This window comes from Asterias rubens, chromosome 10, assembly GCF_902459465.1.
Source record: "Asterias rubens chromosome 10, eAstRub1.3, whole genome shotgun sequence".
Classification (NCBI taxonomy): Eukaryota; Metazoa; Echinodermata; class Asteroidea; order Forcipulatida; family Asteriidae; genus Asterias; species Asterias rubens.
In genome coordinates, this window is record NC_047071.1 from 13,676,110 (window position 1) to 13,690,485 (window position 14,376).

Here is a 14,376-nt window from a genome sequence, read left to right on the forward strand (position 1 = left end):
ACGGTTCATGTGTGAACAAACGTAAACAACACACACTGACCATTCACACAAACGGTCCAGTCATGCCAAGTCGACCGTCGTCCACTTCTTGTTTAGTTGCTGTGATTATTTGCACACAAAACCGTCGAAAACACACCCCAAGTACATAACAAAGTATTAGCGAACAGAAATAGTCTTTTTGAAAACGGACAAAGCAATTTTATAGACAATTGTCAAGTGAGGAACAAGTTGTTTGAATGAAACCTGGTAACTTACCAGACGACCTCGGTCAAAGTTTGTCAAAATTGGATAATTGATAGTCATAGAACGCCTCGTGAAGCAAAATGTTCAGGGTTGTAGTGTCACCGTTTTCAAGCGGTGGTGGTGGATTGAATCCCGCCAAGAACAACTGTAAAAAGTTTCACAATGACTATAGATATAAGCATTGTCATCTAGTGCCTGAAACGCACTTGCAATTACAGATGTTGAACCAACTTTTAAAATATGTTTTTGATAAAGATTGACTTGACAAATGTCTATGCTAAGCACAAATTGAGTGGGGCACCACATGCACAACTTAATTAGTTGGTAATTTGTTCTGTTAAGCAATACTATTCTGTGCTTAGCAAGTTTTGTGCTTATGGGCTTGATGAAATTGGGCCTTGGTGATATGATGCTTGGACTCTTCCCATTAAATATGTAAATTGCACATAGCGCAGACGCACTTACATTTTGGTTGGCAAAATCGCGCTGTTTGTACACAGCTAATGGTTGCTTGACGCAGACGGAATTGCGTTCATTTGTTTGGAAGATCATCTAAGCTTAATACTTCAATGAATTTTATTCTCTGTTATTTGCTATGCTCATTGTAAGAACTTTGATTTTTGATTAAGTAGTTTGTTAATAAATATTGTGCATGTTTTTGCAAAAAGAAGTAAATTCAAACTGCAGTGAAAACTAACTATACAGCATTTTTTTGTATTTTCGGCATACCATACTTATTTAATTTTTCAGCAAAAATAGGGAAGCCAAAATATTAGAGCGCCACCAATAAATTAGTATTGTCCAGTTTATCATTTAATGGCGACTTTCCAAGCTGAAATGGAACCCAACATCACAAGGTTTCTTCCTCTATTTATGACAAATTTCCACTGCGATCGTCAACTGTTAGCATTTATCGTTAAGACTAACATTTCAATTTCATTTTTGTTTTCAGTGGAGTACGGATGAGCATCAGAATGTTGATTCACTCAGTCATCAAACCCGAAGCTTCATCGCAGACTGAGTCTGATCTGAGCTGAGACACAGTGAAAAATCACTTCTTGTTTTATTGATTGTTTTGGTTGGTTGGTGGTTGATCAACTTGCTGACTTCTCTAAGTGTGTACGGCCGGAGTGACTTGTTGTAGAGTTTTAAAATGGAGGTATGTTTACTGTGATGAAATCTTATTTACCTAAATTTATAAGGAAATGCTTCAGTTCAGCTCATTAATAAATAAGGCATTTTCCATCAACTTACTGACACTGTGTGTGTACTGTGTTGTTGTGTGTCACTGCCACTGCACTGGACAGTGACTGTTTTCCATGCGAACACATACTAAACCATATGATCGCTCATTTTTCGTTCGTTCCACAACTCTGAAACTTTAAAGCAGGCATAAGCCATGTCCTTTTATACTTGTATTAAAAAGTTATCGGTTTTTTTAAATGCAATGTAAAATAATGGTTAATTCTAATTGTTAATGTTATTATTTTTCTTGAAGCCTAATGTGGACAAGCCAGAAGATACTGACATGGAGGCCACGAGTTCAGAGGTCTCAGGTCTCAAAGAAGAACTTGCTGAGACAAAGGAAAAGCTGGCAACAGTTCAGGAGGAACTTGCTGTTTCTGAGGAGTCCAGAAACAAGTTGGAGAAATACAACGAGGAATTGCTAGAGAAGGTGCTGATTAGATTCACTTTAAACATCTTATAAAAAAATTGCTTCCCTTTAAGGTGATCCCTCTGCTGTTGATTTCCAGCTTGTATCGTAAACTAAGGTTTGGATCTCTGGCTACACGGCAGTTAACGGTTGTATGGATTTTGAATGACAGGTACCCTCGAACAAACATTGACAAATAGGGAGCTTGCCAACATAGTGCTAGAGAGCTCAGTTGGTTGAGCGCCGGCACAGTAATCCTTGGATGCGTTTTGGTGGCTGTAACCAATAATTGTTTCTGACGTCATAACCAAAATGGTAACGGAGCTCACAACTCGGTTATTGTTCAGTCTGAACAGCAGAACCAACGACCAACAACGCAACAATTTTTGGTTACTGCCGCCAAACGACCCCAGAGGTTATTGGTTCAAATCCCTCTCTAGTCAAAATAAGTAGGAAGACAAGTTCTTAAAAAGAACATCATCTACACAGCAAAGTAGATATCTGGATCTGGATGTATATATTCTCCAACACTCTATTAGAGCAAAATGAAAGAGAGAAGCCAATGAAGAAATTTCAGTTTTAAGATGTGGTAGGAAAACCCCAGAGATTTATTCCAGGGAAAAACCCACGCAGTCGATTAGGGACTGAAAACCCAACCCACATGGTGCCTCGAACCGAGGTCCCAAAGGTGGAAGGCGAGGCAAGACACTACTACCGAATCTGACCGCCTGGTGTTAACGCAAACAAAATATACATTGATATTTCCCCATGCAATGCTGCAAAAATCACTTCACCCCTTTTTCTCTAGGGTCATCACAAAACATGTATCGTACACTTAACTTGATAGTGCTCATTCTGCAGGTGGAAACATTGAGTCAAGAATTACTTGAAGTCCGCGGAACTCTGAAGAAATCTGTGAAGGATGTCAGTTGTCAGATAGACCCAATAATTGATATGACAACATCGGACGTAACCTCGACAGATAGAGTCGTCCCATCAGATTGGGTCATGGAAGAACAAACAGCTGTAAGTTTAGGAGATATAACCTGAGAATGTTTCATTTACATTCTGAAGTTCAGAATCTTGAAGGAACTTATCATTGAAATCAAACTCCCATTTTACATTTTTCTTGGGGGGGGGGGGGTATTTTATTTGTGTTGGTATGAGAGATTGCCTGACATCACTAGGCTGAATGGCCACTTAAAAGGTGAGGGCTGCACTTAACCAATTTGGGCTATTGATCTAAATCAACTGCCACCAGGGGCTTGTTGCCACCAGGGGCTTGTTGCCACCAGGGGCTTGTTGCCACCAGGGGCTTGTTGCCACCAGGGGCTTGTTGCCACCAGGGGCTTGTTGCCACCAGGGGCTTGTTGCCACCAGGGGCTTGTTGCCACCAGCGGCTTGTTTGCCACCAGGGGCTTGTTGCCACTTACTACTAGAGCTGAAACAGGGTTATCCCCTTCAAAGTCAGTAGGTTGTACAAATGTAGGCATGGGTATCATCCACTGTAGTAGCCTGGCTGGGCTAGTAGAATGCACTACCTTCCCAACTGTTACGAAGCACCATGCAAGTGCCTTGCTCAAGGGTACAAGTGTCATGACCCTGTAACCAACCCACCCTCTGCTGCTAACAACACCAGAGCTTGAGTGAACGAGACTCTCAACCACGACACTGGGACTACAAGGTCATTAGTACAATTCGTATGAATTTCTTAAAAACCGCTTTTGCATATTTTGGAGCTCCTGGTAAATGTGGTTTATTGATCAAGAGTTTGGTCTTCGTGGTACATATTTGGTTGGAAAAAAGGAAACATTATATAATATTTATACACATTTTGTATTAATTTAATGACCTTTGATCTTGACGAGTATGAAGTTGCAATTAATGACCTAATGGATGATATGGTTAGTCATAACCCAGCACACCAAATTGGGCAAAACCAGGTTGGAGTTTGAAGGATTTGTGAAAGATTTCTTAATGATCTTGTTGCTTTAATACCAGAGATTCATGCTGGTTATTCCTTGTATGTTTTTTTATGTTTAGGGTACGTCATCTCAGTCTGTAGCTGATAGTGTAAAGGCTGCCGCTGAGGCTGCTGTTAATAGGAGTGGCTTTGTCTTGGATACAACGTCCGGCATGTACTATGATTGCAACTCCGGTTACTACTACGATCAGGTGAGAATAGACTCTGTATGCGTTCTAATGTTGGATCCCATAACTACAATCAGGTGAGAATATTCTAACGATGACTATAGCAGGCCAGTCCAAACATTGAGACCAATAGACCGATCCATTTAGCTCCGCCCCATTGAATTATTATTATTATTATTATTTTATTTGCCATAACAGTACAAAACGTAATACATTGACAAAAATACCCCGAGATGGGCATAGGACAAAAAAAGCAAATACATACTATGATCCATAGATCTGTTGCCCCATATCTGGGGTACACAATAAAATTAATATAGATTTAACATAATATACATGTAGTACACAAAGCATTAAAAAAACAGAATATTGACCAATCACAACCCAGTGCGCAACCAAAAGTCTGACACTGTAATATCTGACATGCGCGCGTGTATGATTGGCGCCTGTGGCAGAGTTGTGCAGTATGGCATTGGAGAGGTTCATGTGTTCTTGCTCACCTGTGCGCCAAGGGCAGAGCCTAATGGATCGGTCTATTAAGAACTCACACCGCAGCAGTGAAGTTAATAACAAAAGGTCCCATCATTCCACTGAAGCTAAAGTAGTAGTCCCAGCCGATTTTCTACCTTCCGTCTAGGTAAGTAGTTAATAAGTAGGACAGTTCTTTTCAGAACTAAGTAGTCTCCCGAATTCCGAAATCTACTCCGCAGCGGTAAAATAAAAAAGCAACACCTATAGTTCCCAAAGAAGAAAATCTACACAGCAAAGTAGATGATGTTACTGCAAACCGAATATACACTCCTTTATTCCTCTAGTGTAAATTAAGGGTGTGATTAGCTTCCCCCGTGTCGACCCTGCGGTGAGGCTCACTCGGGTGAACCCCTGACAAGAGCTAATCGAACGATCACTGACCCTCTCGTAATGTCAACCTGCACCTGGGGCCAGCCCCAAAGTGACCCACTCCACAAGCAGTGCACTTGGTGCTGACCCAGATGATCCCCCCGAATGACGTCAAAGCTATTCGAACGCACCGGGGGCATACCGGGGTTGACCCAGGGAAGCTAATCAATCGCACCCTAAGTGAATGAGCTTTTTAAGTGTGAGGTGAAAACAACTTTGCAGTGACACTCGGTATCGTATTATGGAATAACTATTTATTTTTTATTTTTCAAAAGGTGAACAAACTATATTACGATCCCAACTCTGGAATTTACTACTACTTCGATGAAAGGTCTTCCTCGTACCAGTTCCATTCTCAAGTGGAACTCCCAGCATCCTATGGGGCAAGACAGAAGCATTCTGGGAAGGGTCGGGGTCGAGGTTTCGAGAAGAAGACCGGGAAAAGACGAGTGGAGGAGACAAGAGAGGTAAGGGTAAGGATTGTGCTGGTTTTTAGTCCCACTAGTTTTAGTAGATATGTGTATGGATCTGAAATTAAAACGATTTGAACCTAAAATGCCCAGCTTTATTTTTAGCTTTTTGAGGTTTTCAAAATTCTGTGTAACAAACAAATAAGTTTAAAAATGTATCATGCTTAAACTGGTTGCATTGGGCACCCCAAAGTCATAGTATTTCTTGAGTGATAGTACATACATGTACATGTGTATTATGGGTTGTATATGTAGGACGGTTATGGGCACTTTTGGAGTTTTTTGGGGGTTTTTTATGTTATTTGGGGGCGAACCAAGACAATTTTACTAGAGCGGGATTTGAAACAATTAACAAATTGGTGCTCTACCAACTAATCTATTTAGCCACATGTTGGCGGTCCCCTAATTTTTTAATTTCTTTGCCAGTCAGAATCCAGGAATCACACCCAAGTTTACGATATAACCTGGGAAGCGGCAGCCACGGGGATGCGACTTTTTGTTTCAGATATCAAAAATAAACCACAAAGGAAACTAACTGCATACATTTCAAAAAGATTTCAGGTTTAACAAAGAAAAATGTTGGGATTGAACAAAGAAAACGTGGTAGCAAACGGGGAGGAAAATGTCACATTGGAAAAACCTACGTGCGATCCACCTGAGTATATTGTACTTCTTTACATGTGACCTGCAGGAAGATTCGTTGATTTCTACCATGTCAAGACTAACATTAGAACCCAAGCAAGATGCTTACCCCGGGGCCAATGATCCAACCGCCTTCACACAAAGTTATGATCTTAATACGCCCAAAGTTCGCTCAACACCCAGAATACGAATCAACCTACCTGCTCGCTCATTACCCGCAGGTAGGTCAACTAATATTATCTTTCTTTTTTTTCTTCTCTGATTTATTTCTATTTCTTGGTGTGGTGCTGTAGAGGAAAGACAGCGCTTATGATGAAGACTGTGAAATTGTCGAGATGGAACAGGATACCAGACAAGGACAGAAACAGAAACGCAGAAGGACTGGCTTGTTGATCGACCTCGGCAGGAGTCCCGAAGAAAACGAGCGCGTCAAATCTCGAAGAGATCGACGCGAGGTTAAACTGAGGAAGAAGCATCGCTCTCATAGTCAAGAAGAAGTGCGTGGTGATGTTGAAGTGGTCAAAAGTCGACACGGTCATAACAGGAGAAAGCAGTCTAGAGAAAGAAGACGGAAACAGCGACTCGAGGGACATTCAAGAAAGAAAGCTAAGAAGTCGGAAGGTAAACGGCGGAGGAGTAAGGAGGATGACCATAGTTACCATCGCACGCAGAATGAGCTCATGGTGACGGAGGTGCTGTCTGAGGGTGAGATTGGAGTGGACGAAGGACCCGATGAAGAGGTTGAAAGTAACAGCCAAGTGAGACCTGAACAAGAAGATGAGAAACTTCATTCTAAGAAGGATCAGAGACCCTTGGAAAATGAGAAAGTTAAGAAGGCAACTCAGAAAGACGCCCAAACCAGTCCCGAAACAGGAAGGGGTAGCTCCGAAGGATCAACCGCCAAAGATGACTCGCAGAGTGGGGAAGAGGTTAAGACGGACGAGGACAAAGGTCAACAGGCCAAATGTCAGGGGTCAGCAGAACAGGAAGGAGACAACGCCGCCGTTGTTCCCAATCTTGAAACAGAAGCGGGGGAAGTGGAACCTGCGACAGAAACGAATCTTGAAATTGGGAGCAAAGGCGACAAAGCAGAGGACAATTCCTACGAGGAGATCGGTGAAGATGTTATGATTATTGAGGAGGACGGAGAGGAATTTATCGTCTTAAGTTCGGACGAATTGGAAGAAGGAGAGTTGTCGGAGAGCGAGTCGTCTGGGTCAGACTTCAGCGATACCAGCTCTTACGAATCTGACAGCGATATATCGGATGACGAGTTAGAAGAAATAGATTTGGATTCTGATAATTCAACTGGAATAGAAGGTAAAGTTTACTTTTTTTCAAGTAGCCTCATGTTGCACTAAGCTGCAACATAAAACAGGCATGCAACTTTTTCGGCTGATCAGCTGATTTCCTCTTTCTTTTCATAAAAGTGCCATAGAAAGCTGAAAAAAACACTGTACAAAAGTTAAGTGTGATCGGCCATTTGCACATTTTGTTGCAATTAGAAAGTTGCATGGCTGAATAAAAGTTGTCTTTGAGTTTAAAGGGAAAGTACACGTTTGGTAATTGTCAACGGCCAGTCTTCTCACTTGGTGTATCCCATCATAACCATAAAATAACAAGCCTGTGAAAATTTGGGCTCAATTGGTCATCGAAGTTGCGAGGAAATGATGAAAGAAAGAACACCCTTGTTGGAAAAATTTGTGTGCTTTCAGATAAGAATAAAAGACTTTTAGCTAGAAGTCTTTAATTATTTTAGTGAGAATTTACCTCTTACTCAAAAACTAATTTACTTCAGAGGGAGTCATTTCCACAGAGTTTTATACCGTCAACAGCTCTCCAATGCTCGTTACCAAGTAAGTTTTTAGGTTAATATTTGTTTTGAGTAACTACCAAACGTGTACGTTCCCTTTAAATCTGACGTGACATTTTGTTTCCTTTCACAGTTTTGAAGGTGGACTACCCGCCGTGTATTCGGATGATTGTGACCAAGTCGGATACCATCAAACCACTGGGATCGCTCTTCATTGTTACATGTTCAGGTGGAACAATTGGAAGGTAAAAGCTAGTTAAACAGATTTAAAAAGCTTAGTTATTTTCTCCATCTGGAAGCTCCCCCTCTGGAAGCTTTACGTCTCTCTCTCTCTCTCTCTCTCTCTCTCTCTCTCTCTCTCTCTCTCTCTCTTCACTCCAGTGGCGTAATGATCTGGGCTAGTCTGGTTCCCAGACCCAAAAATCTCTGACTAGGCTCTGTAGAATTTAGGGGACTGGTATCACCCAAAATCACGTGACCAAAAAGGAGGAATTCCTCCTTTTTCAAAGTTATCCAAAATGTTCCGAATGTGTTGTCGTCAACATTCGGACAGTATCGTTGATGTTCGGTATGGAAACATAATGTCAGTCCTGTCGGCCGTAGATACAGGAGTTTTTATGCCAGCTATTGTTATTTAGAGCAAATCGCTCCGGGATCTGGTAAGTTTTTGTCCTTTTTCTTCAAAAATATTTTTTCAAAGGTGTTTTGACTTGAGTGTTCATTAGACATTGAATGAGGATTAAGTTTCATGATTTTTGAAAGTGGTAAAAATAGGGCAAATCTGGTGACTAGCTGTCGAAATTGTACGTGTTGAACCAGATTGTCATTAATTGCCGATCAAAATAATCTCGTAATCCTCTGGCGTGACGGCCGTCGGGAGGAGGGTTACGTTATCGCAACTAGTGCAGACATGGTTTCCCTGGAGATGACCCCCGACCCTGACAAGTTGCGTCATGCTCTATATTTAACCATGGGTGATCCCTGACCTAAGATTTTTAACAAGAGACGTCAAGGAATCTTTGGTCAGGGGACCAGACTAGATCTGGGCCCAATTTCATAGAGCTGCTAAGCATAAAAATTTGCTTAGCATGAAAAGGTTTTCCTTGATAAAAAAAAAAGATTACCAACCAAACTTTTGCGTGATTTTTAGGATAAGCAAACAACAGCAATTTATTGCATGTGATTTTAGACTGGTCAATAGGTCGTATCTTGAACAGACCTGCATCGCGTCCAATCAATTGGGGAATAATGTCATATTTCTCAGTGCAACAAGGTCCCACTTATATCTAATGACCTGTACTTGTTTTTCTTACTTTTTTGATTTCTTTTTTACTTTTTCAGTTTATTCAAGAAAGAATAATAAAGCACCTCTTGTACCCATTCTTAATGAATTTCCTCAAAATTGTGACATTTCATTTCATCGCTCTGACGCCACGATGTTTCTGTTTATTTCAAGAGAGGGCAGCAGTCACATTTTGCTAATTCCGAGTGTGAAGGTGAGCAAGCGTCATGCTCAGATTGTGTACGAGTCCGAAGAACGACAGTACACCATCAAAGATCTTGGCAGTCAGAATGGAACGATAATCAATGGCAAGGCAATATCAGAGGTGAGTGAGTGAGGTTTAGATTAAGCAGTGAAAGTGCATTGGCAATAACTCATTGTTGTAATATAACATAACAGTGGCTTCTTATACAGCGCTCAAATCAGTCACTCAGTTATGCTCATTGCACTTTAGCATTCAGTATTTTTTCTGCAATAACTGCGGAGCTGCATTTTCAAGTATGAGACCTATTCCTTTACATAGCACCATGTCATGTTTTACAAGGTGCTGTGGCGCAATATGCAGCCAATCAGACCTGCCGTCGATTTCACCAAACTCTTCCTAACTTAGGGTTAATCTTAGGACTTGGGACGGGTTCAGTTCCGTATCAAAATACATAGGACGAATTTAACCCATCCTAAGTTAGGACGGGTTACTCGTCCTAACTGGAGTTAGGATTAATCCTAGCATTTCGTGAAATCAGCCGTAGGAACACCGCAGGAACACCGAGGCAAACCCTTCTCTTTATGATAAGTGCACTGGGTGCTTTTACATGCATTACACAACAAACAGGGCCATCCGCTTTACGTCCCATCCGAGGGATGCTGCAGTAAAGATTATTAAGTGCATTGCTTGAGGACACAAGCAGTACTTGACACACAATGTGCTGATCAGAAACACCAGAGTTTGAGTCTGCTGTTCTTTTCTGCTCGGCCACGCCACACCATAATAAACAATAAACTAAATTTAATTGATTGAAGTTCTTATATGTGTTGTGGTTGTCCTCCACTCAGCAACGTGTGGTGAGTGAACCACATCCGTTATCTCATCGTGACTACATCACCATTGGAGGTACTACGATTAGACTCCACATCCACGCTGGGGACGAAACGTGTGATGAATGTGAACCGGGACAGGTGCAAGCATTGATTGCAATCCAGCAACAGAATGAACCAGGTAAGAAAAAAACGGCTTGAAGAAAGACTAACCATCTGAAGGCATTCAGATAAAAATGTGTCTTCAAGTGCAGCCACAGTATGAGTCAGGTAAAAATAAATGGCTTGAAGAAAGACTAACCATCTGAAGGTGTTCAGAAGGGGAAAAAAGTGTTTTCATGAGATCAGGTTGACGCAGTGGTATCTTGCCTTGCCTTTTTTTCTGGGGTTTCCTCTCACACCTTAAACTGAAAATTCCTTCCTTCTCTCCATTGGGTTCTTGGCTACAGTTATTAAGTTAGCTTTTCTGAGAGTGCCCAGCTACACAACCAGAATTAATCAATACAAAAAGTGAAATTAAACGGAAAGATTTCTTTTTCTTCTTCTTTCAGGGACTGCATCATCGAGCACTAAGCAAGACAAGGAACAACAGCGCAAGAAGGAGCTTCGGCAACTCAAGAAGAAATTCAACCTAACTAAGGACGACTTTGTGAATAAGGATCCGTCCTTGATGAACTCTGCATACGCTGATCGAGCGGGTGACAGACGTCGTACAGTAGGAAGCGATAACCCGTATCAACCGCATGATGAGCCTGCTTCAGTAGATAGGTAAATAAAAACTCAAGTCTCCTGATATTGACTAGAGCAAGCTGGGCCAAACGATCAGACCTTGGGCCCAATTTCATAGAGCTGCTTACCATTGCGATCTATAAGTTTGTTTTTCTTAATCGTAACTTTCTAGAATGTGGTTATATGTTTTCATATTAATATTCATCTAATGGTTAATTTTGTTGTCACACAGAGCGATAAGTTCCACTAATCTTGGTCATAAGTTGCTGTCAAAGATGGGTTGGTCAGAGGGTCAGTCGCTTGGCAAGAACGACCAAGGAATCAAAGAACCGGTAAGTCACATTAATATTAAATCTCAACCTTTAAGACCAAGGGAAATTACCATTCTTGTGATGTACTCATTTTCCCGATAGCATATAGTGATCGTGCTGGTGCTGATTAAGTTTCAAATCTCTAACCTCACATTAAAATGGTGTAAAGTGCCATTGTATTCAATACCCTTCCATTGCAAAATTTGTCAACATCTAAAATATCTTATGACATAATTCTGAGAAAAATGGGTCTGTACACTAACGTATGCTGTTTTCTCTGATAGCTTCTTTTTACTATGGCGATTACACAGAAAAATTAACGGGTAAATTAATCCAGTGACAAAGGGTGGAGTAGGTGACTAGAGCATCTACTCCTGGTAGTGAGACAGGAAACCACGGTCCCTTTTAAGTCCTTGATCAATACAGTTCATGTTCTTGGTGATCTTAATAAAAAGTCGCATCCCCTTAAGGTGATCCGCTGGCTGCCGCTTCCCAGATTGTATCTTAATTTGGGTGTGATCCCTGGCTACACAGCAACTAACCGTTGTATGGCTTCTGACTGGCACCCTGAACAATTATATTGACAAAATAGGGAGGCCGCCAGCATAGGGCTAGATAGCTCAGATGGTAGAGCGCTGGCACTTTCATCCGAAGGCCGTTGGTTCAAGTCCCACTCCAGTAAATTTTCTTTGTTCAACCCCAAATCAATTAAGTAATTTGTGGTATTTTTTATTGTGATTTTCATTTCAGATTAAAGCAATGGTCCACACTAAGAATGCGGGTCTCGGTGCCGGCATGGTGCAGAGTCTCGATCAAGTGCCGTTTATCAGACGCAGAAATAACGAGAAATGGGATCGAGCACGAAAGCGTTATAATCTCGTCAATCCGCCGGGGGTCTTTCATAACCAAGGCAGGGCGGCACAGCAAGCGCCGCCGGCCTGGGTACAAGGTGGAGCAGAACAAGTTGAAACGAGTCGGAAGGACCAAGCGGCAAACGCTGGGCATGGTTTTGCAGTTGTGCAGTTACCGCTAGCTACGCAGAGACAAATGCAACAGGATCGCTCAAATGAGATTGTTGAGATTTGGGATGATTCGATGGAGACCTCTCCGGATCAGGAGAAGGTTGAAGATGGTTCTGGACAGAATGAGCTCCTCGAACAAACGAATGATAGCAGTTCTGCCGATAAACATGAACAGGGTAAAGCAGCTGTTGATGACTATGAGAGATTGCTGCTAGGTACTGTAGGAGAAACCCTCAATGATGCTGGTATGGGTTCCCAAATGGAAGTGAGAAGTAGCGAGACGTTTGTGAAAAGGAAAGAAGGGAAGGTGGGTAGACAATTGCGGAAAAGATCGGACAATGATGTCGAGGCTGAGGCTGGTAGCAGTGAGAAGAACTTGACTAGGAATGAAGCTGCGGACAGTCTAGGCAATAAGGATTGTCAGTCAAAATTAGTTGACGAATCAATACAGTTGCCGACTACATCCACAGATCAAAATATCACGAGTTCTGAGATTGCCTCTGAGAATCTATCAGTAGCCGAAAAAACAACTGAAAAGGAACAAAATGAAGGAGTGGAAGATAACATTGATAAGTCAGATAACATTGATAAGTCAGATAACATTGATAAGTCAGATAACGTTGATAAGTTAGATAACATTGATAAGTCAGATAACGTTGATAAGTTAGATAACATTGATAAGTCGGAGTCGTTGGAGTCACGATCTGGTAAAGATCAAAGTGAAAAGGAACCGGACAGAGTTGCATTCAAGATGACCGCAGAAAGTGCGGGGAGCTTGAACGGCAAAGGAAAGATCGCAATGAAATGGAATAAAGGCGGTAAAGAGAAACTGACGTCGAATCTGTTGGCGTTTGAGAAAAGCGATTCGGAGGAGGAGGGACAGGAGGAAGGATGCAGCACGAGTGAGACTCGGGAGAAGAGTAAATCAAAAGGAAAGAAATCGTCGGGAAAGGAGAGCAGCTCTAGCACGAGGCAGAGATCAGAAAGGCCTAGTAGATGGTCAAAGAATAAGAGCTTATCGGGCAAATAGGAATCTATTAACTAGGAATTTATTTTATGACTTCCGTTACGAGGTTAGTCCGCCAAGAATATCAAGGGTGGATCGTAATTTTTTAATTTTTTTTTTAATTATTAATTAATTAGGAATGTAATGTATTTTGTCTGAAATGGATGCTTTATTGGCCGGTTAAAGACACTGGACACTATTGAAAATTATTAAAGACCAGTCTTCTCACTTGGTTTATCTCAACATTTGCACAAAATAACAAGCATGGTTGTAAAAGGTTGGGAGATAATAATGAAAGAACAATACCTGTTCCGACGGTAGGTCGGAATAGCTAAAAAGCACCCTTGTCACATGAAGTTGTATGCTTTCATATATGCTTGATTTCGAGACCTCAAAATCTAATTCTGAGGTCTAGAAAAACTACGTTACCTGAGAGGGAGCCCTTTCTCACAATGTTTTATACTGTCAACAGCTCCCCATTACTCGATAGCAAGTAAGTTTTTATGCTAATAATTATTTTGAGTAATTACCAATAGTGTCCACTGCCTTTAAGGAATTTAATAATCAGAGTCATTCACAACACGCTCTTGCAATCTAATACCGACTACTGTGTAGGATATTTCTTGGACTGATTCTTGTAATGAAATTTAAAGTATTGGCCAAATCCAAAAGAAAAGGCCCAAATTTTAAAGCTCATCAACTTTGCCTCTAATTGGCCTATAGAATGTAAATTTTTTAGGGGCCCTTAAGCGGGCCCCTAACCCCACGCCGTAAAGGCTTTGTTCTCCGCGCTCGCACGCTCTATCCATTCATTTGACACATTTTCCCCCAAAAAACTTTGGTCTGGATTCGCCCTCGGATTATCATGGTAGAGTTGTAAGTTGATTCCCCGTTTGCTAATTCTTGAAGACGACCTGTATCTTTGATGAATTTATTGATGAATTTTTTGGAAATCATTTGGATGATCCAGTCGGTCATTTTGGTGCCAGGTGTTGTTTTTTTTGCCCAGCTTTTTCTAAATTATATGCAAATATGAAATATAACAACAATTTTTCAACGAATAAAATGTATCTTGCCTTGGTACCTCCCAAAGTCAATAGCATTTCACGAGTGATATT

At 41.3% G+C, this 14,376-nt stretch overlaps 1 protein-coding gene across 2 annotated transcripts; it reads left to right on the plus strand.

Annotated features, from left to right (window-relative positions):
- Nucleotides 1–1,254: 1,254 nt before the first annotated feature.
- LOC117296049 lies at nucleotides 1,255–13,431 on the plus strand. 2 transcript variants are annotated; one of them, XM_033778910.1, is made up of 12 exons: nucleotides 1,255–1,402; nucleotides 1,742–1,918; nucleotides 2,759–2,923; nucleotides 3,941–4,072; nucleotides 5,224–5,421; nucleotides 6,354–7,380; nucleotides 8,007–8,118; nucleotides 9,330–9,480; nucleotides 10,209–10,371; nucleotides 10,742–10,958; nucleotides 11,152–11,251; nucleotides 11,981–13,431. In XM_033778910.1, the coding sequence occupies exons 1-12, from the start codon at nucleotides 1,397–1,399 to the stop codon at nucleotides 13,280–13,282; spliced, it is 3,750 nt and encodes a 1,249-aa protein (XP_033634801.1). In that variant the 5' UTR covers nucleotides 1,255–1,396; the 3' UTR covers nucleotides 13,283–13,431. The 2 variants fall into 2 exon arrangements, with proteins under 2 accessions (XP_033634801.1, XP_033634802.1); XM_033778911.1 differs by having other exon boundaries at nucleotides 5,224–5,415.
- The last annotated feature ends 945 nt before the right edge of the window (nucleotides 13,432–14,376 follow it).

Bases quoted from the DNA above. Each gene is read 5' to 3' on its own strand.
- LOC117296049 (XM_033778910.1), top strand. The intron at 9,481-10,208 runs GTGAGTGAGTGA...TCCTCCACTCAG, and splicing joins ATGGCAAGGCAATATCAGAG to CAACGTGTGGTGAGTGAACC. The intron at 10,959-11,151 runs GTAAATAAAAAC...GTTGTCACACAG, and splicing joins GAGCCTGCTTCAGTAGATAG to AGCGATAAGTTCCACTAATC.